Source organism: Ailuropoda melanoleuca, chromosome 2 (assembly GCF_002007445.2).
Source record: "Ailuropoda melanoleuca isolate Jingjing chromosome 2, ASM200744v2, whole genome shotgun sequence".
In the NCBI taxonomy this organism is placed as follows: domain Eukaryota; kingdom Metazoa; phylum Chordata; class Mammalia; order Carnivora; family Ursidae; genus Ailuropoda; species Ailuropoda melanoleuca.
In genome coordinates, this window is record NC_048219.1 from 5,187,886 (window position 1) to 5,214,626 (window position 26,741).

At 41.2% G+C, this 26,741-nt stretch overlaps 2 protein-coding genes across 5 annotated transcripts in view; one reads left to right on the top strand and one right to left on the bottom strand.

The window, feature by feature from the left end:
- Nucleotides 1-583: 583 nt before the first annotated feature.
- The window catches only part of TMEM50A (transmembrane protein 50A), a 30,026-nt gene continuing 3,868 nt past the window's right edge, over nucleotides 584-26,741 (top strand). Inside the window, exons 1-7 of one of the 3 annotated variants that reach the window (XM_002913287.4) lie at nucleotides 587-736; nucleotides 2,325-2,430; nucleotides 4,622-4,734; nucleotides 7,392-7,459; nucleotides 9,543-9,635; nucleotides 12,483-12,543; nucleotides 17,208-17,602. In XM_002913287.4, the coding sequence (XP_002913333.1) occupies nucleotides 2,338-2,430; nucleotides 4,622-4,734; nucleotides 7,392-7,459; nucleotides 9,543-9,635; nucleotides 12,483-12,543; nucleotides 17,208-17,253 (474 nt within the window). In that variant the 5' untranslated portion in view covers nucleotides 587-736; nucleotides 2,325-2,337 and the 3' untranslated portion in view covers nucleotides 17,254-17,602. Of the gene's footprint in view, nucleotides 737-2,324; nucleotides 2,431-4,621; nucleotides 4,735-7,391; nucleotides 7,460-9,542; nucleotides 9,636-12,482; nucleotides 12,544-17,207; nucleotides 17,603-26,741 lie in introns of those variants that run through there. The other 2 variants (XM_034646871.1, XM_034646889.1) reach the window with 2 other exon arrangements.
- RHCE (Rh blood group CcEe antigens) overlaps nucleotides 19,439-26,741 on the bottom strand; it is a 39,098-nt gene continuing 31,795 nt past the window's right edge. The window contains exons 9-10 of one of the 2 annotated variants that reach the window (XM_002913288.4): nucleotides 24,363-24,436; nucleotides 19,439-19,684 (exon numbers count right to left, since the gene is read on the bottom strand). In XM_002913288.4, the coding sequence (XP_002913334.1) occupies nucleotides 19,658-19,684; nucleotides 24,363-24,436 (101 nt within the window). In that variant the 3' untranslated portion in view covers nucleotides 19,439-19,657. The remainder of the gene's footprint in view (nucleotides 19,685-24,362; nucleotides 24,437-26,741) is intronic. The other variant, XM_034646855.1, reaches the window with a different exon arrangement.

Here is a 26,741-nt window from a genome sequence, read left to right on the forward strand (position 1 = left end):
CAGAATTATCTGGCCCAAAATGTCAGCAGTGCCTTTTTCCCCAACGGGAAAAAAGGTCAAGTCTCAGAAGAGGGTCAGCGCAAGGAGATTAGAAGCGCACAGCACCCCGGACACTCACGCGGGACCTCCCCGCCTCCCGGAAGTGACTCCACCCCTCTGGAGGCGGAGCTACAGCGAGGGCGGGGCCAGGCGCTGAGAAAATAAACAAGACTTAAAAAGTTGGAGCTGTGCGGCCACAAACCCAGAACCACTTTTTGTACCACGCGGCACTTTTCCTGCCACCTACGCCTGAGAAAACTGCGGGGGCGACCGCAGCACTACAAAACTTACCACCTCACACTGGACGGATACAAAAGCCCAACAGACGCCTTCCTTTCAAAGATAGAGCGACTTCTCACACCTCCCCTTGGCAGGTGCACTCAGACTACCACTCCTGACCTGCAGACGCGAACTAACCGCCGCGCGGAGCTCCTGGAGCCGGCGTCGCAAGCTCCCGCAGACTTTGGCGCGGTGGGCGTGGCTCCCTCTGGCCCTCCTTCCGTTCGTCCCTCCTCGCGCCATCTCCTCAGTCCCGCTCCCCGCATGCGCAACCGAGCTCCGGGGGCGGTGCTGTTTCATCCGGGTAACCGGTGGCCGGTGCGTGTTTTGTTTTCCTGGCTGAAAACTAGGAGAAAGTGAGGCTGCCCCGCGCTGCGCGACACCGGGCTCGGGACTGACTGCAAGGGCGGGGCTGGACGTGAGTGTCGGGCGAGAGTGGGAGAGGGGGTCGCCGCCACAGGCCGAGAGGGCTCGGGCCCGGGGCTATCTGTCGGGCCGGTGCTGACAGCGTCGTGATCTCCACCTTCTGGGAGGCTGCGGGCTCGGTCGGTGTCTCCCTGGACCCTTCCCGGCCGCTTCCGCCGGGACGGCCGCGTGCGGACTCCGCCGGGCTGCCGGACAGCGTCTCTCCCCGGGACGTCCCAGGATCCCTGGAAATCACCGTGGTCCCCTCCTTGAGGGTTGGAGAAACAGCCCCCGAGAGGGGGTGCCACCCGTGGGTTCACGGCGGGCGGAAGGCCGAGCTAGAAGGATTTCCCACATCCTCTCAGCTCGCGTCCACTCCAGACCTGGAATCCCGGGTCTGGGGGCGGGGTTTGCGCAGCAGGGTGCCGGTAATAAACCCGAGAAAAATGGACTCGGATGGGTTGGGGCGGGGGCACAGAGATGAACCGAAAGTAACACACCCTGGATTGTGCTTCCTCCCAGGGAAAATTAAAGGGGAACTTTCAAAACTGGGCTTGTCTCCAAAGCATATTAGCACTAGTTATAATCACAGGTGTTAATATTTAATGTTTAAAAGAGATGTTACGATTGGACTCCTTGCTCTTCTTTAGAATATCATGGTTTTGGGCAGTCAGGATTGCTGACTACAGAATAGTTTAACAGACGGATTCAGATTCTCTGTAGGAGTTTGGGTGTGTCTTGATAATTAGCAAGTTACACGTATCCAGGCTTTTTCAGGACTCTGAAATAGAGATAGAACGGATGTGTCTTATCCCAGGTCTGCATAGCTGGGCTCCGAGGAATGTTTTATGTAATTTGTTAGGTCGGCTGTGGTAATTCATCTATGGTAATTAAGCAGTGGATTTTTTTTTTTTGGTCTGAATTAATATTAGCTTCAATTTTGTGCTTTTTTTTTGGCTGGAAGACATCTGTTAGAATCAGAGACAGAGATATTGAAATGAAATGGGTGTTCTTTACGTAGAAATGACACCAAAAATCAGGATTGTTTCTGGAAAAAATAATGCAGTGAAAGGAAGTGATGTGAGTAGAAGACCTGCAGTGCAGTGTTTAATTTCCTAATCTGAGTGTGAAGAAACACATGTTCTGTGATAAAATGTGTAAATTCCCAAGACAAATATTTTTTCATCTGAGTGCATGCTTTAACTGAGAGCCAAAGTTTATCTTTTGTCTCACCACCATGTTAGTGCTCCTGGATTGTAAATGTTAAAATCACATAATAACGTAGTTTGGAATTAAAATTAATAACCACTATAAAATTTATTCCATATTTGGATACCCACTTTTGTTCATATTTCTTAAGTATACCAAAACCACCTTTTAAATTAAATTAAAAGGCTAAATTCCAAATTTTGTTTTCCAAGGTTTTAATGTAGAAACTGATGAAAAATGAAATATTCTGAAGAAGTATATGTAGCCAAGATAAAGTATTTCACTTTTATTAAATTATTCCTGAACTGTTAATTATTTTCTAGGAGCATAACTCATGTTTGAAGCAAGTAAATAGAAGCACTTTAATGGAGTTGACTTTTTTTTTTTTTAAGTGACCTGAAAAAAATGTCTGGATTTCTAGAAGGCTTGAGATGCTCAGAGTGTATTGACTGGGGGGAAAAGCGCAATACTATCGCTTCCATTGCTGCTGGTGTTCTAGTAAGTGTCATGGATAATTTGGGCCTTCATTATTTTGTTGTGTTTGTTTTTATGTGTTTTGAATTCTGTATGGTGTTTTTAAATATGTACTATTTATCTTTGACCACTAAATTTATTTTAATAAACGTTGATGTTTTGTTTACGAGGCAGTTGAGTTACTCCATTTTACGAGTTGACATTATGGTTTGAAAAATGATTAGTAGAGTGATCGGTTTTCTTAAATGCATGTTAAAAATGGTATATAAGATAGTATGCTTTATGCATTTATTCATTATATGGATAATGCCTCCTTTTTGTGAGTACATTAAGATACTAGGAAGTGTTTAAGAAAGAAACAGGTCAAAACCAGTGGAGAGATACGGTTGTATTTTTTCATAATCCAGAGTTAGTTTTCTTCTCAATTTCATTAAAAAGCAAAACAAAAGAAAAAAACACACAGGAAGCTCATTAAAGTGTATTGCCTAGAAGTAATTTATAGTATAAGATTTTTATTTACATTGCAAATCCCTCAAGGCACCTGACACTTGTGTTTTATGCTCTTATGTTGTCATATGCTCTAAATAGTGGATTTTAAATATAAATAAACAAACAAAAATCTAAGTTTAGGGCCTCCTGGCTGGCTCAGTCAGTGGACCATGCGACTCTTGATCTCTGGGTTGTAAGTTCAAGTCCCAAGATGGGTGTAGAGGTTACTTAAAAATAAAATCGTAAAAAAAAAAAAAAATCAAAGTTTAAATGTCTCCTCTTTGCTTAGTCTCTGACATTTATAATCTATGAAAAAAAAATTTCCTAAAGTAAAGGGAAAATATAAAACTACCATAGAGGGGCACCTGGCTGGCTAGAGTGGGGGACTCTTGATCTTGGCATCCTGAGTTCGAGCCCCACGTTGGGCATAGAGATTACTTAAAAAGAAGATTTTAAAAAGAAAGAACAAAACTATATAGAAATTCTGTTCTTACAAACATCAAAAAAAAAAAAAACCTTTAAATTTTAGTCTATGAGGAAATATCTTGGATATATTGAGGTGAGGGTTTAAAAAAAAAAAAGGAAGGGTACTCGTGCTAGCCAGTAAAAATGTCATTAATAGAGTGTGGAACTGTCTGTAACCTGATAAAAATAATTTGATTAGCCTAAAGTAGTTATTTTTAAAGAATTGCCAGAAGCTGGCAGTTCCCAGAGCTAACTGGGTCATGGTTGGGAGTGGGGGTAGGGCAGGAGGTTACTTTTATTTATTTTTTTTTAAAGGTTTTATTTTATTGATTTGTCAGAGAAAGAGAGAATGGGAGAGAGCACAAGCAGGTGGAGCAGCAGGCAGAGGGAGAAGCAAATGCCCTGCTGAGTGGAGAGCCTGATGTGGGACTCGATCCTAGGACCTGAGATCATGACCTGAGCTGAAGGCAGACCCTTAACCCACTGAGCCACTCAGGCGTCTCCCAGGGGTTACTTTTTTTTTTAAACTTTCTAAGCTACTTACCAGAATTTGGTTAATACCTTACTCTAAGCTTGTGGTCAGATGGTATTTGTGCAGTTTTAATGTTTTTTCATTATATGTTTGCCCTTGATGACATCCAGAACCAAATTCAATTAAGATAAATTATAATTTAGTGTTTAAATTGAATTTAGCATCACACCTAAAACCATCTGTAGACTGCACTGTAATCCATCAAAAGGCAAAGCAAAACTGCACAGCCATTACTTGTTTGACAACACCAAGAGAATAGCTAAAATTCTGTCAACAGTAACTATTTCCACTATTATTTTGAATACTTTTTTTTTTTCATTTTCAATGGTAACCTCTTTCTGGAAGCTTATGTCAGCAACAAGCCACTCTCGTCAATCGGAATCTGAATCCCTTTTTTCCTTTCTCCTGCCATGAGAAATAAGAACTTATTTCTAGTTCACAAAATAAGTTGACAGACTTTATTACAACAATATAAAATAATGATTGTAGTGGACTTAGAAAAGAAGTTCATCTTAATAGTGATTACTGGCAGGCTTAAGAGTATCTAATATTTACTCACTAATATAGCCATGTTCAAATTATATGCAAGAAATTGCTAGAACATTTAAGAGAAGTTTGAAATTCATTAGAAGGGATCTCTTCACTTAGATACCTTGCTTTCTTTTTAGCTAGTAAGATATGAAATTGCTGTAACTTCTCATTAGTGTTGCTTTTTTCTGTCTGTTTTAGTTTTTTACAGGCTGGTGGATTATTATAGATGCAGCTGTCATTTATCCCACTATGGAAGAGTTCAACCACTCATACCATGCCTGTGGTGTTATAGCAACCATAGCCTTCCTGATGTAAGCATCATCGTTCATGACACTACTTAACATAGATTGCCACAAAATAAAAATGTCTTCCATATAGTTGAGCAGAATTCATATTTTTCAATGTCAATAATGTTCTAGACATGGTTTAAAAGTCAGCTTGCAGAGAAGGACTTATAAAGAAAAGCAACAATTCTCTTTTCTAGTCTCCCTTCCAGCTCTCCTCTCCCACTTCCATCCCCCAGCTTCTCTATTTATTTATCTCAGCTCTCCTTTTATTGCTACACTGCTCATGTTGCAACTTCACTTTTAGGTCAGAAACCATGTACTTTGTCTAAGTGTTTGTTTATTCATTTATCCAACAAATACTCATTAAGCTTTTATATTCCCAGGCTTTGCTCTAGGTACAGGAAATATAGTAGTGAATAAAACAGGGAAACACCCATGCACTACAGAATTTATACTCGAGTGAGACAGATAGTAAGCAAGGAGAAATAAATTATGTATATAGCATGCTAGATATCAATAAGTATTACAGAGAAGGGAGAGAGTTAATGTCAGCAGGAGGTACAGAAATTTTAAGTAGAGTCAAGGAAGGCCTCATGAAGAAGGCATTATTGTAGTAAAGACTTGGAGAAATGAAGGAGCTGACCATGGGCGTATATAAGAGAGGATCATTCCAGACCTATGGAACAGCAAGGACAGAGGCTCCATGACAAAGGAGACCAGGATGGCTGGAGTAAAGGTCAAGGTCATAAAAGCCAGAGAAGACTGAGGAGACTAGAGAGTCATGAGAACAAAATGTACCTCATGATTCTGCTTTTTTGCATGAGCAGATGCTTTTGTTAAGAGCATTATTGGGCCAACCGAGGAACTTGAATGAGGTCTGAAGAGTAGATGGTGGTAATGGATCATTGTTAACTTCCCAGTTTCGGTGGTTGTATTGTAGTTCTGTGGAACTGTCTTGTTTGTAGGAAACACGTACACATTTCTGGGGTTACAGGGCATCAGTTTGGCAACTTTCAAATGTTTCAGAAAAAAAAATTTTATATGAACTATACTTGATAACTGTTCTGTAAGTTTGAGATTATATATAAAACTAGTAATGCTAGAGAACAAATAGAGATTGTTCATTTCAGAATGTGCCTGATAGTGGAGGCTGACGGGGCAGGTCATGGCTGTTTGACAGAGGGCTATAAAGTCTACTCAGATGGCTCAGCAAGGAAAAAACAGGAGCAAAGGACAACTAACCTAAGAATATCTGCATTTTTTTTTTTAAAGATTTTATTTATTTATTCATTTGACAGAGAGAGAGACAGCCAGCGAGAGAGGGAACACAAGCAGGGGGAGTGGGAGAGGAAGAAGCAGGCTCATAGCGGAAGAGCCTGATGTGGGGCTCGATCCCATAACGCTGGATCACGCCCTGAGCTGAAGGCAGATGCTTAACCGCTGTGCCACCCAGGCGCCCCTGCATTTTTTTTTTTAAATACAAATCTTGTTTTAAAATGTATTTATTTTGTGTACCAAATAATGTGGTTGTTACAGAGATCACTGAACATAATTATGAGTATTTTGATCATTCTAAAACTTATATTTGAATGAATAAATTAAGACTTCATATTATTATTTAAAAAGTCCGGGTGCATGTAGTCAGCATGTTTATTGGGCACCTACTATGTGCTAGGCACTGCAAATAAAAATGGGAAACAAGATAGACACAGCCCTTGCCCTCACGAAGCTTCCAGTGTAGTGGTAGGTGCACACACATACACACACAATTGAATGGATATATATATATATATGTGTGTGTGTATATATATACATATATATATGGCATGTATGAAGTTCTGTAACTTTTTAACTTAATATATTGTGAACATTTTCCTGTGATATTTAAATTTTTGAAAAGGTACTCCTAAAGAAAGCAAGGCTATCTCAATTAGAATGGTACTCTATGTCAGCGAAAGTCTCCCTATGTTTGGAACCTGTATCAGGAATCGAAAAACAAGATTTTACCACTTGAATCACTTTGATAATGTCTTCAGAGCAGAAAGTTACTGTTTTGCTTAATATTTAATCATTTCTCCAAACATTGAACATTAGTACAGAATTATCACAAAAAATTCATTCCAAAGCCATTTTTAAGTAGTTTTTGGATTGTCCAAGGACCTTTTCCTGTGTTTTGTCATGCATGCATATTACATGTTGAGTATGTCCCATGTGTACAAATGGAAAGTGAGGTAGGACCAAGCTAAAGATTGTTCCATCTCAGCAAGACATAATTTTGAGAATTTCACTCTCAAATTTTAACAAGAGACACATCATTTTGAAAAATTCTTTCTCAAATGCTACCAAGCATCAGAATCACCTGAAGGACTTGTTAAAAGTCAAATTGCTGGGCTCCATACCTAGAGTTTCTACCTTAGTAAGTCTAGGTTGGGGCTGGGGAGCTTTCTTTCTAATCAGTTCCCAGGTGATGATTCTGCTGGTCTGGGGACTATCACCACTGCTTAGAGGGTGTCTAGTTGAAGGGACTTGCTTAAGTTTACATGAATCCATTACTCAAGACTCTTGAGGCCTAACCTTAAATTTGAGGAACTCTAGGTTATTGTATCTGGTAATTTGTTGTCATGGGTATTTTCTCTTGGAGTCAAAGACCGTGATATCTTGGCTTTATTTTATTCATACAGGATTAATGCAGTATCAAATGGACAAGTCCGAGGTGATAGTTACAGTGAAGGTTGCCTGGGTCAAACAGGTAAATAGGTGTAAACGTCTTACTGTGCATTCTTAAAAGTGAGAATTATACATGGAAGGCCATCTGTCGAACTCCTCCAGATCAGAGATAGGGTGGAAGTATACCTAGAGCAGAGGTTCTAGGTTTCAAGGCATAAGGTACAAGTCACATGTAATCTCGGCTGGCTGGAGAGCACAGTGTATGCAGTCTTGAGTTCATAGCCCTGGGCAGTAAGACGTAGATAGAAGTGTATGCAGTGTACAGCACAGGACCGTATGTAATAAAGAATACATGTGCAAAATAGACTTTATAGTACTTTAAGCTTTACCACATAAATTATTTTCTTCTCTTTTTTGCCAACTTTATTTGATTGGATTGGCATTTTGAAATAGTTTAGAATCATAGTAATTTGGGTGTGTCTTGAAATATACAACATAAAATTTACCATCTTAACCATTTTTAAGTGTATATACAGTTCAGTGGTGTTAAATACATTCACATTACGGTGTAACCAGCCTCCAGAATTCTTTTCATCTTGCAAAATCAAATAGAATAATAGAATTTTGGTGCCTAGGTTCACCGAGTCCCTTCCTCCTCAGCTGAGCATCTCCCATTCCCTGGCCTCCATTGCCATGCCCCTGAGTGACGTGGGCTGAGTACAGGAGGCCTGGGGCACAGCTTCCTCGAGGGTCCAGCTTACACAAAGACTTGAGGGGACACATTGATTAAGCAACTTAAATGGTAAACTTACATTACACCCATAGAATAAATAAATAGGCAAAATTCAAGTGACTTTTTTCTTTCTTTTTCTTTCTTTCTTTTTTTTTTAATGAAACAGGAGAAACTTCAGTAGTCAGCCCTGAGCTACACTTTCAGACTCTTCGGTTCACTCACTTTGTAGATGAACTGAAGTAGAAGAGATACAGAAACACTGATCTGCCGTGATCGTAAACTATAAACAAATAGACAAATGTTAGCAGTTGGTGTTGACAATAATAAGCCAGTAATAGCGAGGGTGAGGACTAGAATATGGCCATCACGTCTCTAACTAAAACTTGTTAGCTAGCACAGCATTGGGGTTCCAGAGCCAGTTGTATTTAATACCACCTCGATGACTGTCAACTTATTATTTCATAACTATTGTTTTGTTTTCTGTTTTGGAGATGAAATCAGAAATTAAATATAGTATTCTATTTGCTTTGCTTTAGTGAACAAGGCAGTGTTTTTATTAAAATATATTTGTGCTAATTAAACTCACCTCAATTCATTTTAGGCAGTCTAAGGGACTGTTTATTTTATAGCAGATCTTCATAAATATTCCATAAATGTGATTTAAAATTTGTCCTCCCCTGTTAACATAATTTTAATGTAGCTTTCCCAAGTGCCAGTCACAATAAGTTTGAATTTATTTCGCTGCCTGACTTACCTGAAAGTGAAGTATGGATTCACTTTCAGTGTGTGTTTGGATTCACATATCACTGAATATGAATTTTTTGTTAGCTATACCTGTGTTATTGCTTGGAAGTTCTCTTGGAGGAGTTTAAGTTTTGGAGTACACTTTCTAAAAATATATGGAGAATCAGCCTGTAAATATGTTGAAACATATTTTGTGAGTTTTTTATAGGATGGTTGAGGAATTTTTCACAGTATACATATTCAAGGAGATTAATTATAGGCACTTAGAATATACAGACCAGCCAACAAGAAAAAGGCCAACGTCTGCACTGATGAAGATACTCAACATATCTTTCATTCTTATTTTAGACTTTATTTTATTTATTTTATTTTTTTAAAGATTTTTTATTTATTTGACAGAGATAGAGACAGCTAGCGAGAGAGGGAACACAAGCAGGGGGAGTGGGAGAGGGAAGAAGCAGGCTCATAGCAGAGGAGCCTGATGTGGGGCTCGAACCCATAACGCCGGGATCACGCCCTGAGCCGAAGGCAGACGCTTAACCGCTGTGCCACCCAGGCGCCCCTTATTTTAGACTTTAAATGGCAACTACACATTTTTTTCTGTTTTGGTTTTTGCTTTCCTTTTGAAAAGTTAATTAAACTGCTGCCATATGAGAAACAATTTTGGTAAAATGTTATTTCCTTTAAGGTGCTCGCATTTGGCTGTTCATTGGTTTCATGCTGGCCTTTGGGTCTCTGATTGCATCTATGTGGATTCTCTTTGGAGGTTATGTTGCTAAAGGTAAGAGAGAACAGTTTACATTTTACTTCGGTGGAATACTGAAGTTGGGCGTGAGAGTTGGTTATTTTAGAGTAAAGCTTTTTTTCATGCAGATGGGTCAGCTACTAGCTACTAGCATTTATGCCTAGGAACTCCCTTCACCCTATCAGTATTTTGTTTTGTTTGGTATGTTTTTACTATTCTTTTCTTCTGTATTTTTTCTTCTAATCTAGAGCCTGGAAGTACTGGCACATAGTTCCAAACCTTGCTTCTCTTTGGCTTCCAAAAGCCACAAAAGCAGAATATATATGTTCTCTAGCTTTTTGGCAAGTTTTGACTTGGTGAATGATATCCATGCAAAGCTCTAACATCCTAGAATTAAAATGTGTTGAGGTACTATGACATCATCTGCTTTTAGATAGAAAGTGAATTAACACTTCCTGTGCATCTGCTGTATAAGGCCTGTGCGTCCAGGAAGGCCTGCAGGAAAAGGCCTGCTCTTCAATCCCTGTTTGAAATTTCACCTTTAGGGACCCCAGAAAAATATGAAGACGCCTTACTGTTCCAGGTGAAATTAACTTATGGTTCTTACAGTAAAAATATGATATAATGATTTGCAAAAACTAAACCAGCAGAGATCTAATCTAGCCCATATTTTAACCCTTCATTTCTCTGAACAAAATGTAATTCTTGGATTAAAATCACGGGTTTCCTGGATTTTTATTAAGATCATTTAAGTCTTATAGACAAGAATGATAGGCATTTTAAATATGTGTTGTTGTTTATATAATTTATTACTAAAGCCATGTTCCCAAAAATGTAGAAGAAACTATAATTATTGCTTTTAAATGTTTGGTGTATTTCCTCTACTCTCTTATGTTTTTGTGTAGTTATAGTATAAATACAATTTTTGAACCTAGGTTTTTGCATTTTACATGATATCCTAAGTAGTTCTTTTGCTGCTACAAAATCTTTATCACCATCATATTTTAAAAAGAAAAATGTTACTTTTTTATCATGTGAATTCCATAGTACTTGTTCATTATAGAATACTGAAAACATAAAAGAGGTCGAAGAAAAAAATAAAATTATTGATAATTCTCCTCTCCCAGATGCAACTGTTACTACAGAGCCCCTTTTTGTAGAAATGTGTTTATCTCACAGAATTTTTAGTTATTTTCCTAAAGACTTCTAGAGCCAGGTTATGCTTCGAGAATTATTAGCAGGAGATCTGTAATTTTAAAAGTTGCCTTTCTATAGGATCCTTATGAGCCATTCTAGTGGTAGTAGTTACCACTAATGTGGAGTATTTAATGTGGCCTTGTACTAGTGAAGCCTGTGCAAACCAGTTGTTATGGTAATCAGATTAATTTAAAAGTATATGGAGAAAAAGTTGATAATTCATCTACTTATCATGCTTGGTTTGTCAATTAATGAGTAATCATTGACAGCTCCAATAGTAGAAATTTATGAGGATTTCAACTTCAATCTGGGATAAATTGGAACAAAATGTTCCTCTGGCAGCCTTTCCCATCCTAGCTAACGGCTTCTCTGTACCTCCAAATGTTCAGGTCAAAAACTGGGTGATTAAGGCCTGTCAAAGGTGATACTTCTCTTTCTCTCATGCCCTACATTCAGTGCATCAGCAGTCCCGTTGATTCTGCTGCTCAAATATATCCTGAATCCCACCCCTTTTTTTTAGAGAGAGAGAGAGGGCATGCGCGCACTTGCGCTTGTACAGGAACATATGGGGGTAGAGGGGCAGGGAGGAGGCACAGAGGGACAAGAGAATCTTAAGCGGGCTCTACACTCAGTGCAGAGCCTGATGTGGGGTTCGCTGTCACTACCCTGAGATCATGAGCCGACATCAAGAGTTGGACGCTTGACCGACTGAGCCACCCAGGTGCCCCCCACCACTTTCTTTAATATAGGTTTTTTTTTTTTTTAAAGTAATCTCTACACCCAATGTGGGGCTCGAACTTACAACCCCTAGATCAAGGGTTACATGTCTGTACTGACTGAGCCAGCCAGGCACCCCCTGAAATCCCACCACTTTTTACCATCTCCATTGCCACCACCCTGGTTCAAACTGTTAGTCTCTTGTCTGATTTCCTGGAACAACCCCCTCACTGGTTTCTGTTTCTCCCCTGACCCCCTTTTGTCTTCTCCCCTCGGCAGCCAGGGGAATCCTGGTAAAACGTGTCATTACTTTTCTGCTCAGAACCAGTGGCTTCTCATTTCCCTCAGAGTGAAAAAGCCCTCACCGTGACTGCAAGACTCCATATGCTTTTCCCCCCCCCCCCCGCCCCTCCTTCTCTGGTCAGTGTGCTGCTTTTCTCTCTTTGGCCCAGCGGCCATTCCTCTCCTGTGCCAGCCCGCCCCCACCTCCAGGCTCACCGCGCTCGCTCTTCTGCTGCTTCTCCGTGGTCCTGCCCTCACTGCCTTCCTGTCCTTTCAACCACAGTCACCTTCTCATGCGGTCTTCTTGGCCACTTGGATAAAATGTCATCATTCACTGCAGTTCCCTTACCTTTTTATTTTTTCTCCTCACTTATTCTCTACATTGTTTGGCTTCATGAAGATGAGAAAAATTTTGCCTGTTTTATTTAACTGTCATATTCTCAGCACATTACAGTGCTGAACATGGTGTATACTTGCTAAATATTTGTTAAGTGAAGGGAGCTATCACTTACTAAACCAGTGCTAGACTCTGTCACACGTAGTGTGTCATTTAATACTCAAACCAACCATGGTTACCAGAAAATTCAAGTATGTAAGGCAGGAAACCTGCTATTCACCAGTATATCAGAAACTAAATGTTTTGGGACCATAAACCTCTAAATACTACAACTATTTTTTTTTTTACAGAAAAAGCCATTGTATACCCTGGAATTGCTGTATTTTTCCAAAATGCCTTCATCTTTTTTGGGTAAGTTTCTTTTGCATTCTTTATCCTATTTTTTTAAATCCTTTTTTTTTTTTTAAAGATTTTATTTATTTGCGAGTGAGTGAGAGAGAACACGAGCAGAGGGAAGGGGCAGATGAGGGGAGGGACAGACAGAGAGGGAAAAGCAGACTCCCCACTGAGCAGGGAGCCTGATTGGGTGCTCGATCCCAGGACCCCGGGATCATGACCTGAGCCGAAGGCAGCCACTTAACTGGCTGAGCCACCCAGGCGCCCCTGAATTCTTTTTTTTTTTTTTAATAATTGTTTATGTTACTTACTATGTTTAGTTGATTGATTTACCCTGTCCAGTGCCCCTCCCCCATGTTATGTCATAAAATATGAAGAATGAGACTGAGAAAGATATTTTAATACACGGGTTGGTTGTTACCAACCTTGCGAACATACGCTAATTTTTTTAAACTGCCACCACCTCCCCTTTGATGAAGAAATGTGATTCATGTAGATTTAGTTACATAATACAGTGTTCATTTTAAATCTGTATTTCTAACAGTTGCTTTCAGTGAAAGCCTGCTTAAAACCTTTTCTCCTTAAAATTTTGTTTCTAAGTGCATTTTATAGTTTTTTCTACCCTTGGTGTTGGAACCTATGCATGAGATTTGAAGTGTCGTGGAGAAGCCCTAAAATTTTTTTTCTTCTGATGCAATGACAAATTAAAAGATTACTAAAACCCCTAAAAACCTTAATACTTTTATCAATAATCTTCTCTAATATCCATTCTTTCCTGGATACTAAGGGCCTGCCCTTTTCCCTACCCTTAGCCTTCCACCCTTGCCACCGTCCCCTGCACCCCAAATCTTCTCTTTATCCTCTGCATTAGGGATTCTTTTTTTTTTTTTAAGATTTTACTTATTTATTGAAAGAGAGAGAGTGGGGGGTGGTGGGCAGAGAGAGAGAGAATCTCAAGCAGACTCCACCCTGAGTGTGAAGCTCGAGCCCAGGACCCTGAGATCATGACTTGAGCCGAAACCAAGAGTCGGACGCTTAATCAACTGCACCACCCAGGCACCCCTGAATCAGGGATTCTTAACCGTCATCCTATGGGTAGGGTTCTGAAGATGGGGAAGCACCAGACATTTCTCTATGCAAGACACTGGTGTTTCTGCTTGTTTCTAGGAAAAGAGTCTACAGCTTTCATGATTTTCAAGTCCCTAACGCATAAAAAGGTTAAAAAACTGCTCTGTATTCTAGGACAGTCTGTTGTAGGACTTCTCCTGTTCTATCCCTTCCTATTGACCCCCCAAAACAAAATCGAAGCCCCATATCTACTTGAGCCACTCATGAAATGCTGAAAGTTGCCCTTCAGTAACATTCAGCAGTGGTATTCAAACTTCTTCCTCCACCAGGAATTCTTATAGTTTTATAAAATCAGTTTGGAAATAAGAAAAAAGTGAACTTAGGTGTGGCAAGATGCACAATGTCTTTGGGTCTTTTCTTGTGTCCTGAAACTAGTGGAGGAAACCAATAGAGTTAAACAGCAACAACAAAAAGTTAAGCCACTGATTTTATGCAGAAAACAATAATGACCAGAGTTTATTGAGCAATTACTGTGTGCGAGGCACCATTCTTAGTATTTTACCTGTATGCTCTCAGTTAATTCCTGTAACAACTCTGAAGGTGGCCCCGTTATTATCTCCATTTTATATGTGAGGAAGCAAGCACAGAAAAAATAGGCCCCTTGTTTGAGATCACGTGGCTAACACTGAGGCTGTCTGACTCCAGAGTTCAGTCTCTAGCTACTAGGCTGATGACGGTCCAGATCTGGGGTGGATTCAGTCGATGTTTTCTCCTTTTGCTGTCCTCAGCCAGTTGTTTAGTGTGAGTTCTCTTTCCCTCCACCCCCCTTTTGGGAGTATAACACTGTACTTCAAAAATACAGCATGAGTCAACCTCATTCCTCAGCTTATGAAATAAAATTCGGGTGCGTTTGTTATTTTGTAGGGTAGTATAGCATGCGTATGAGAAGGACGGTGTGGATAGGGAGGATTTCTTTTCCTTCCAAGCTGCAGTGCTCAGGCTTGGGCATCTGTACAGAAGACCTCCTGAGTTCCCTGCTCCAGTGTCTCCACAGTGTGGGAGGTACTCGGGGAACTCAGGGCCCCACAACTTCAGCCACGGGAAGGTAGCGTGAGGGTGTGTAAGAAAAGCTTCAGGATGCAGTTGGGGAGGGGATCTACTGAGAACCAGCCAGGGAGGGGCAAACAGCAGCCTTCTTTATCATTATTTACTCTGGCGGAGAGAAAGGATAAAGCACATTCCACCTGGAGATGCTGCTGTGGCAGAGAAGTCGCTGTGTCACAGGAGGGAGGAACAGAGGTTAGAGGGGGAGGATTTGCGGGAAACGTGTATCTCTTCCAGTGAGGGAAGAAACACGTGAGTTCACGTAGCAGTTTTCCTATGTCACAAAACCTTGGAAACCGATCATTGACTTCATGTCTCTAATTAGTTATGATAAATTCCTTTTATATGGAATGAGTTTGGTTAGTTTCTCATTTGGTACTGTTGTCCCTATTAAGACTAAAAACTATGTTTTTTGAAAATACGATAAGCAAAGTGAAATTAAATTCAACTAATAAACACTGTTACTAGAATAGATGTAGCAGATTGCCTGCCTTTCTGATTCTAACAGAACAACACTTAGCAGAAGCTGACAAATAACTGTTCCAGAAATCAGACGCAGATGACGGTACCAAAGGTGACCATCTGACAGTGTAGGAGGGACTGGCTTTTGCCCAAGAAACTCTTCAGATTACAATTTACATCGGTTGACTAGTATTCTGAAGTATGTCTCATCCAGGCTATCTAGAGGGTAAAGGCCTGCTATTAACCAAAAGATCAGAGGTCAAATCACTTTTTGGAGCTTTATGAAATCCTTTATAAAGAGAAATTAACATACTTGCAGGAGGGGGTACAGACAATTTCCTGGTTGCATTATTGTTTTCATCAAAAAACACTCAAGTGTTTACCTCTAGAAAGGCTTATGAAAGCCGTTTTAAATTGATCATTACCATTGCAGGCTTAACCTTGAGTAGACACTGGGGCCTGGAAAACAAACGCAAACCAGCCCATGCCACTGTCTACCGCCATCTTCAGGTTCTCCCTCACACTTCGCCCCCCACACCCAAGGCCTCTTGAACGGCCTCTGAGGGGTCTCAGACTTGTTCTCTTTCTGTTTCTATTGTTGGGTCACCATCATCCCTTCCTGAGCACTTCACATCCCTGATGGTTCCTCCCTTGGATCCAGTTTTCCTGTGTCACTTTTTCTTCTAAAACATGGCCCTAGTCCTGTCATTTCCCATCTTAAAATTTTTCAAAACTTGGAGCTGTCTACAGAAGAACTCAACAGTAGTAGCCATCCAGCCAGATTCTGCCACAGTTCTGTTTTATTAATTCTATACAGTATTTTCTGTTTTATTGAGCCAACACTTAAAATTCAAGAGACTTAATATTAAAATCTGAATTTTTGGCTTTTCCTCAAAAACTGGAAGATCTGACCATCCAGAGCCTTGCATAGAGCAACAATCATCTGGAGGTAGATACCTGTTCCTTTTAAATAGGGGGTGTATCTCTGTATAACCCCATTTCACAGATTGCCTGGGATTGACTATCAGTTGCCCCCGTAGTAGAACATACAGGCTGGCACCTGCCCTCTTGATTCGTTTAGGCATGTAAGGCCCCCGTGGGCAATGAGCCACCCTGGTCAGTTGGTTTACCAAATATTGGCCGCCTCCATTCCCTATCTTCCTTGTCTCTTAAGCTATAATCTAGCTGTATTGGACTCCTCCCTGTTCTGATGCACGTCGGGTATCTTCACGTGTATCTAGAGATCTAGACATAGACACAGACCGGTATGTCCTTATGCATGTAATTGGCGTCTTGCCCTCTTAAGTTGAAACCATGAGGACAGCTATCGACAGTTGCCCACTTAAACCCTGGATTGTAAGTTCTTTGTGGGCATATTCCTGACACAACAGTCTCTTGGGCTTTTCCTGAGTCCCTGTAGTCTTTATTCCTCTTTGCCTTTCGATATGTTGATTCCTCTCTCTGAAACATCTTCCTTCGTCACACTAGCTCCTGTTCCTACCAATCTCCCATTGAAACTCCTGTTTATCCTTCAAAGCCCATTCCAAATATTACCACCTCTGTAGCTTCTTTTCTAACACATTCAGGCAGAATAAATTCTATATGTTTCCATATTCTCTTGTTGTTTGGTAAATATACCTCTTCTCCGCCTTCACGCCCCCTCCGCCGTTACCACATTGTGTCACCAAGAATGTGAAACGTGAGCAGCTTGAGGGCAGGAACACCATACCTTACGTAGTTTTATAGCCCATGCATCTAGCACGCTATATTCAGAAAAGGTTTCTGGAATGAATATGATAAAATTAGACATATAACGGTTACATACTAAACATTGGTTAACTTTTTAAGAGTGGCATAGGTCTTCAGTCCCCAGAAGTCAAGGACATGGGAAGCACGTGATCAGTTTCTGTTCTGATATATTCCGTGGTTTTTTTTATACAAGTCATCAATCCTTTGTTGCTAGTTTCCCACCATTCTCCCAATCTCACATACTCTTTCCCCCCCTCCAAACTCAACTAGATTGATGTTTCTTATTATATTTGCAGAGGACTGGTTTTTAAGTTTGGCCGCACTGAAGACTTGTGGCAGTGAAAACATCCAGTTTGCTTCCGCACAGCAGCCCTGCACGGGTTTTTTACTACTCACTCCCAGTTTTTTGTAATGCCATTTTCTAAACTCATTTTTGAGTGTAGTCTCAGCTTCAATTTCTGTAATACTGAAATCATGAGAACTTCCTATGTAAACAACAACAAAAATCTATGGTGGTGTGCATTGGATTAACTTAGAAAATGTTGAAAATATGCCACATGAGTAATTTGTATTAAGTTTTATCATGTAATTTGTAAAAATAAATTACAAAAGGAATTATGGATGCATCTTATACGGGCATTTGTCATATCCAAGGTCCAAAACTACAAATTAAAGTGCTCTGAAGAGTTCATGTGTCTAAGTGTGGCCTCTTCTGTGTCAAATGTTAAGTGAAATATAAACATTTTCTTGTTTTTAAATCGAGGCAGTGGTCAGAATTCTTTCCCGTGATACTCTGTGTTTGGTTTATACAGTTTTGCCAAAAATTCTGCAAACATTTCAGTGTAAGTAGCCGGTGAGGGTCTCCCAAGGGGTGAGTGACCGTGTTGGAAGAGAGAAGCTTCTGATTCAGCCACCAGGCTGCTCAACAGTGTCCCTTTCGGTGCCCCTGATGGGGGTGTGGGGAGTGGCAATCATTCAACCATGACACATGATCCTGGTGGGTTGCTGACAGTCACTCTACATCCACCATTGAAGGAAAGAGGAAAAGGATAGAGACTTGATACTAGGCTTTACTCAGGCGACAAATTTTTGTTGTTGGTTTGACAATAAATTGGATTCCAAGTTTCACTGTATCTCTGTACCGAACCACTAACCTCAAAATAGACCAGCAAGGTCAGTTAAAATTACAAACATTAACTACTGAGAATTCTCATAGTCTGTTCCTTTTGGAACCCTGCTATCTGTCAGGACCCCCCCGCCAATCTTGGCAAAATGGGAATCTTTTTTTAAATGAACTAGCTAACTATGGGGTACATGTTCTTTAGAAATACAGCTTGAAATGTTTTCTTTCATAAAACTTGCTACGTTAGCCTTTCCTGAAACACAGAATATCTCCTAGATGATTTAAATTTGTGGTGCTCTTGTCCATACCAGTCACATGGTCTTTCATCGTGCACATCTGGATATCGCCTGGGCATTCAGACGCACCCAAAGAAATGGCCATGTTGCTGCCATCCCACAGCCAATCACTCACGGTGGGTTTTCAGAGAATTCGAGGGCATCTGAAAGGTTGAAGGTCCACCTTCTCTTTTTACAGATGAGGGAACCCACACTGTGGAAATGTAAATGATTTTCTCAAGGTCATAGAACTAGTTTTTTGTTTTTTGTTCTTTTTTTTAAAGATTTTTNTTTCAGAGAATTCGAGGGCATCTGAAAGGTTGAAGGTCCACCTTCTCTTTTTACAGATGAGGGAACCCACACCGTGGAAATGTAAATGATTTTCTCAAGGTCATAGAACTAGTTTTTTAACCTTGAGACGCTGTATCGCCACAATTGACCGTAACGTCNATTTCTTTATTCGACAGAGATAGAGATAGCCAGTGAGAGAGGGAACACAAGCAGGGGGAGTGGGAGAGGAAGAAGCAGGCTCATAGAGGAAGAGCCTGATGTGGGGCTCGATCCCATAACGCCGGGATCACGCCCTGAGCCGAAGGCAGATGCTTAACCGCTATGCCACCCAGGTGCCCCATAGAACTAGTTTTTTAACCTTGAGACGCTGTATCGCCACAATTGACCGTAACGTCTTTCTCTACAGTTAAATCCAGAATGCGCTCAGGGCATAAGAACCAGTTTGTGAAACTGCTGGAATAGAAACGCAGTGTCACATTATAGGACTAAATATAAGTGAATCCTTAATTTTTCCCTATTTTATACTCTGCTGATGTAGACAAGAGTTCACTGGTTAGCATAGCACACTTTGTTAAGCATGAGAAAGAATCTAAGAATTGTCAATAAAATTGAACCAATACTTTAATTACATGTCTGCACCAAGAAAATACTGATAGCATCATCTTTAATGAAACCAAACATTTATTTTAAACTATTATGAAATTACCATTCAAATAAATTCTTAATCTTATTTTTTAATATCAAATTCATCTCTGACCTTGTTCCATTGTATACACGGAGACTTTGCTGTAAAGAGTGTCTGTCATACACAAAAAAAGNAAATACTGATAGCATCATCTTTAATGAAACCAAACATTTATTTTAAACTATTATGAAATTACCATTCAAATAAATTCTTAATCTTATTTTTTAATATCAAATTCATCTCTGACCTTGTTCCATTGTATACACGGAGACTTTGCTGTAAAGAGTGTCTGTCATACACAAAAAAAGAGGCAACAGAGAAAGGAAGTTGTCTCATTTTCAGACAGGCCTTGTTTTTCTTGGATGCTTTTGCTTAAAATCCAATAGCCAAATGAGGAAACTGTGAAAGCAAAGCAAACATTTTGATTACAGTTGAACCCTGATAGTCTTAAAATTTGGACACATATTGATTCTGGCTTGAGCTCTGGAAACTGACATGTTGACCAAAATGTGGTCTCATCACAAAGGTCTTAGAGGGTCTTTCACAAAATCTGAATTGGAAAACTCTTAGATCTCATTTCTTACAGTTCCTTACATGAGTCATTGATAAATAGTGATCTGGTTTTTGTTTGAATGCCCCCAGTGACAGGACGTACTCCCATATGAATTCATTCCATTTTGCAAACAAGTTCAAACTGTTAGCAATTTATACAGCATCGCCCACTGGGCCTAGTTAAATTCTTTGGAGAAGCATGGGAACAAACATTTGTCCTTCCCTACATGACAATCTTTCAAGTATTTAAGGATTGTTCTTAGGTCTCCTTTGGTGTTCTTTTCTGCAAGCTAAGCATATCCTAAATTGTTGGGTGGTATCACGTCGCAGCCTGCCATAAATCACTGCGCCTGGAGTAACATGGACCACAGAATTGTAGAAGTGGAAATCAGAGTGGCTCACATTTATGGGGTGTTTGCTGAGGATCACTGTGCTATCATTTCACTTATCTCCTCTAAGCCCTTACAACAACCTGATGACATATGACTATTCCTCTCTCCACGGAGATGGGAACAGTGAGGCTCAGAGATCACAGAACAAGGGCTGGTAGAACTCAGATCCGTCTGACTCCAGAATGTGGAATTTGATCTCATTTTACAAATGAAGAAACTGAGCCCCAGGTAAGTAATGTGACGGGCCTGAAGGTACTAGCCTGCCAGTGGGTGAACTAGGGCTCGAATTCAGATCTGCTTTCCGTAACAAGGCTCTTTTCAGGAGCCTCTCCAAGAGGGGAGAAGTCAGTTGGTAGGCTCCTAATCTGTTTTCCTACTTTGCTTTAGAAACCCACTCTCCTCATTTTTGTTGAACAAGCATTTGTTGGATCCTTACTGTGTGTCTAGAACGTGTATCTTAAATCAGAAGCAGGGTGATACCAGTGGGATGAGGCTAGGTTTTGAGAATTTTGCCCAGCACGGCAGGAAGGACACCACACATTCTGAGGAATTTATATGCTAAAACAGTGGTGGTGTTTATGTTTCTTGGCAATAAAATCATTTTAAAAATAAACTACAAATACTTGTTCAGAAGCCAGTGGGTGATCTGCAGCGTATTGCACTCATTCCAGAATCCATCCTCCGAGCTTGGTCTGACTGCCCAACTCTCAACCATTATCCTTTCGTTTCCCCCACTTAAACTTTTGGGAGCTTCCAATGGCCTGGAGGATGAGTCAAGTGGCTCCCGCCTGCCTTTCCTCCTTCTCTTCACCAACCATCCCGCTGAGCCAGGTTGCCTCCTGCTTCTCTGGTTCTTGCTCACAACCTTCCCCTTGCTTGGAATGCCTTTCACTTCCGGCCACTTAGCCAAATCCAGCACAACTCCAAGTTCTGTGTTCCCTGACCTCCCCAAACTCAGGATCTTTCCCTTCTCTCGTCTGTCCAGCAGCTACTGCCAGGATGACTCACTCAGTGCTTAACGATAGAGCTGTGCACATAGAAAGATCCAGTCCTTCTACATGGTGAAAGCCCTAGTTTCTCTGAACCCCCACCCAGTACCCAGGACAGGGGCTTCTCTGCGATAGACTCGCAAAAAAGCTATTTTCTTCAGAAAGGTTAACTGTGGAATTAGTTTTAATAAGTGGATGCCAGTGAGTTCTTGTGCTTTGGAAAGCATGAAATAAAATCCATGGGTTATTAAATTGAAATAAAAAGCGGAAGGAATTTATGAAAAATTGTGTCAGGAACTGAATTTTTGTAAATCAGTATTTGAGGTAGGATCGTTGTAATCTATAGGAAGACAGAAGATTAGTATGTGCGGTTCCTTGAGATCTAGAATTGCATTTCATTTAGATTTTTCTCCCCAGCTCTTCACGCAAGAGCTCTGTCATATATTAGGTAATACATTAAATGGAATTAGTGAGTGAATGATTAATTAGTAATAGAACCATCCAAGGATGACATGGGTACCTTTGGGGAGTGGTGAATATCCCATCCCAAGAACTGCCAGGCATGGTTTGGGCAACCAGTGAGGGAATGTCCTCTCCAACCCCCAGGCGTCTGGTTCCCTGAAGTGCGTTAGGACATTCGAGGATGATTAAAATGTCTTTTCGGATGGTTTGCCAAAAAAAAAAAAAAAATTACCCCTGGATTTATCAGATTTGGAAGTCTGAATTCTTGCCTCTTTAATGGATATTTGGCTTTTCAAATGAAAGCTGTGTTCCGCTGCTGAATAAAATGTTCTGCTCAGCTGTAAGAGGAGAAATCAGAAGGGCGGGGGGAGTAACTGTCCTCCAGGAGCGTCTGTGTCTTTGGAGCCAAACAGACACCAGTTCAAATTCCTCCTTTTCCATTTACTAGCTTTATCATTTTGGCCAAGTTACTCTTCAACTTTTTTTTTTTTTTAAGACTCATTCATTTTAGAAAGAGAAAGAGTGCGGTGGGGAGGGCAGAGGGAGAGAGAGAGAGAAAGAGTCTTAGGCAGACTCTGTGCTGAGCCCGGAGCCGACGTGGGGCTCAATCTCAAAACCCCAAGATCATGACCTGAACTGAAACCAAGAGTCAGATGCTTAACTGACTGTGCCACCAAGGTGCCCCCATTCTTCATCTTTAAGACAGGGATGCTTACTCTTGTGCGGGGTTGTTTTAAGGATAAAATCAGATAATGCTGAAAAGCATCTAGCACAAAAATGGAAACCATCGGCTTACGATAAATGATAACTATTATGCTTACGCATTCCTTCATGGTTGGCTAAGCTCCCAGTAATAAGCTTTCCTGTTCATGTGGTGCTTTGCATTTTATAGTTTACAGAATGTAGTTACAACCATTATTACCTTGTTTGGTCTTCGAAACAACCTCGTGAGGTAGAACAAGGATTACCATTCTTATTTTACCAGTAAGAGAGGTCAAGGAACTTGCCTCCACGAAACCCTGCAGAACGGTGACTAGAATTCGGGTCTTCCCGTTCTAGGTCCGTCCCCATGGTTCCACTTCACCCGCTGCTGCAGTGCCCAGCGTTAGGTGGGGTTCCTCACATTTCCTTCATTCATTCAGCAAGTATTTACTGCAACTCAAATAATTGAGCTGGATATTGGTCTGTTTGTGGCATCCCTGGCTGATAGCAGAATGCTTGGCACATAGGGGTTACTCAAGAAATACTTGAGGGATGAATTAAAACAGTTTTCTGAGTCCTTTCACTAGATTACCCTGCTTACCACTAAAGGGGCAAGAATGCTCGCAGGGACTGAGAGAAACTGGCTGTAGGGAGAAGCTGGTAGAAGATGAGACTGTTTATAAGCAACAACGTGGATGACTCTCAGAATAATTATGCTGAGTAAAAGAAGCCAGAAAAAGAACGTACTGTATGATTCATTTATACAAAATTATAGAAAATGTAAATGAATCTATTGGACAGGAGGCAGTTCAGTGGTTGCCTGGGGATGGAACGGGGTGGAGTAGGGAGGGAATAGCTTCAAAGAGGCACAAGGAAACATGGTGGCCACGGATATGTTCATTATCTTGACTGTGGGGATGGTTTCATAGGCATTTAAATGTATCAAATTGTATATTTTAAATATGGGTTGTAGTCAGTTATACCTCCATAAAGCTCTTTGACATGGAAAAGGAAGAAACGGAGTTAAGAGAAGAGATCAAAGGAGGAGGCAAGGGAGAAGAAGAGGCAGGTTCTGTCTACAAACACTATTGCCAAGGCCCATAATGAGGCTGGATCTCTGTCCCCTTAGTGATCAGTATCTAGGCATGCCAGGTGGAGAAAGGATTGGCTTGGGACTCGGGAGGTCTAGTTACTGGTCTTATCTCTGCCACTCGCAAAGGTCTGATGCTGGGCATTAGCCTGACCTCTGTCAGCCTCCACTTCCCATTTATAATTTCACAATTTTGCCCAGCCAACCTCAGCATCATATGGGAGTTACATACGGTGATGCATCAGAGTACTTGGTGAACTATGAGGGTTGGTCAAAGGGAAGAGGGCAGTGGGGTGACAGGGAACGAGCCCTGAGCCTCTCTCTAGACTAGTCTTGACAACAAACACTACACGGAAACAGAGACCCTCAGCAGCAGCCACGTGGTTCAAGCTCTCTGTCCTTTGGCTAAAGGATCCCAGATTCCTACAGTACAAGTGGTCTTACGTCCACTAGCTACTGCTGATCGAGAGTTGTGTTCTAGATCCAGCTCGGCTGCACACTCACTGTGAGAATTCAGACAGTCATGGCTCTGCTCAGTGTGTCTGTCAAATGAGACTGGACGTGCTGGCTTGTGCCGTCCTTCCAGCTTGTGCACTGCAGGATTCCACCACCTTTACACCAAACACTTTGCCCACGTTGATGACCCCAGATGGGGAAAGTGTGGCCAGCGGCCGTTCTCACATCTCTGACCCTCAGTGACTTTGAGGAATCAGGGGAATGGTAACCTTTACCACTTCCCCAGCCCACACACACACACACACACACACACACACACACATTTTCTTTTTATTTTGTTCTCACAAACACCAAGTCAACATATATACAGACATAACAGATATCTTTTTAAGTTCAGTCACTCAACATCGATGACATTAGGTTAAAAATCTTACCTCCCAGAAAGCCTGGTCATCAAAATATTTAGCCGCATGAGGTGCCTTACATATTTTGAGGTTTAAGACCAAACCTGTTAAAATTCATAATTACATGTTAAACCTTTAGAGCACAGCATTTTTTATCTCAAAATTTATCAAAATATCATATGCCAACTATGGTTATCTCAACAAAAAGCCAGGAGACGGACAAATTGAAGCGTTGGCCTCCCTGGACTTATCTCCAAAGGGTTTAGATGATCTTGAGAGGTGTACGGTAGCCACTGATCTGACATGCTTCCGGACGTGGAATAGAAGAGCCCAGGCCAGACGGCGCTTCTACTTAAATGCCGATCTATTTAGACCACAAGAGCTACCATGGACAGCAACTCCAATTAGGGGCTCCTGTCAGTCAGGTGTCACTGGCTCCAGTAAACTGTGACCTCAGCTCAAGACTCCACTTGTGTAGTTAGGAAAGTAGTTTATAATAACTTGCTTTCGTGCCGATTGTTCTTTTCACCCAACCAGCCTCTGCCCAGAGAGCTTGGCCCTGTGTATTCCTCCAGCTGCCCAAAGTAGGCTGAATTTCCCAGGACACATAAAGGGATTGCTCACCTTTCATATGAACCAGGGAAATGCCGTTGATAGAATTATCTGCGTTATTTTTAGTGGTGATCGGTCCCCATGTATTAAGTAGTAAGATTAACAAGAGTAGGCGTGTACTTATTCACATTTTCCTTTTGTATGACTTTTTTTTTAAAAAGATCTTATTTATTTATTCGACAGAGATAGAGACAGCCAGCGAGAGAGGGAACACAAGCAGGGGGAGTGGGAGAGGAAGAAGCAGGCTCATAGCGGAGGAGCCTGATGTGGGGCTCGATCCCATAACGCCGGGATCACGCCCTGAGCCGAAGGCAGACGCGTAACCGCTGTGCCACCCAGGCGCCCCCACATTTTCCTTTTGTAATGCACACCTTTAACTGATATTGACATATAGGGTGTAACCAGCATACCTCATTTAGCTAGAATTATTCAGAAACGATCTCTAACACCTACACAAAACTTTCCAGATAGCTGAGGCTTACTCACCACTGACAAAAATCCATCCAAAATATACTATATTTATTTTCTTGTCTTATGAGACAACACTAAACACATTTAGACTGGTTTTTTTTCTATTGCAACCATTGCTAGGAACATCCACTTACGAAACGCGCTATATAATGCAGAGGAAGTATGAAGCTGTCGAGGGTTGTTGGCTTCTCTTGGCAGCCCAAGCTTTCATGTTCTAGCGTCTGGCTTTAAGAATTTCTTTTCTTCCATTAGGCTGTCTCCTTTCACCTCTCACTTCTACTAGTGTGCCTTAACTCTAGAAACCTGTCCCACTTCTTACCTGCCATTTCTAATCTGCCAGAACTGGGAAACCCAATAACCATACTTGACAGGATTGTTTCTTATGTAAGTGTAGACAGGCCCCAAATTGGGGGGCCTCTTGGCAAGGAAAATGCTCAGCTTTAGGGGGTCAATTTAGTGCTATCTTGGCTGCTTGGTGGCCTCTTTTCCCCATCCATGTTCATGTTCGTTTTATTCGCCAGTGTTCTTATGTTCAAAGCCACATGTAAAGAGGAACGCTCGTCGGTCTTACCTCTTAAAGGAACAATATTCTGTTCTCCTTCTTGACTCCAGGAAAGCATTAAAAAAGCCCTCCCGGGTGCTTTACAAGACAGTGCAAATCAGTGTCACTTTGTGAATGCTAGTGACAATGGTGAATGGTGTCACAGTCTGGGGAGGGTTGCCAGATAAAATACAGGATGCTCAGTTAATGTTGAACTTAAAAAACGGGCACCTTGTATTTCCACTTGCTAAATCTGGCAACCCTACTCCGGATTAGACCACCACCACGAATAGAATGTAAACTTATGGAGGGAGGCATTTGTCTCATCTGTTTAATCAATCACCTCGACTCTGCTGAAAGCTGAGGCCAATGGGTATATTAGAACAATTCTAGTCAGTCTTGCTCTCTAAAATCACCCAGGCAATTCCAAAAAGTACCTTCCTACATGTTTTGGAGCAGAAAAGAAGCCAAATGATTAGTTACCATCATCCTTTCATTTTATAGAGAAGCCACCCAAGCCTCAGAGAGAGTAAACTGATGTGCCCAACGCCATACAACTCTTTTATGTCTCTTATTTGGCTTTCATTCCCTGCATAGGGACATGGTATATGAATGTCTAACCAATAGAGCTGTTTGCCTATAGAATAAAGGTGAGCAGTTCTGGACAGAAATCATATTTTTGCCTAGCATATAAATAAGACTGGCAAATTAGTAACTCCCTAAGGGTCTTTGCTGTTCTGTCATATTGCAGGAGCAAAAGCATACTTCAATCCTCTGTTTAAAGA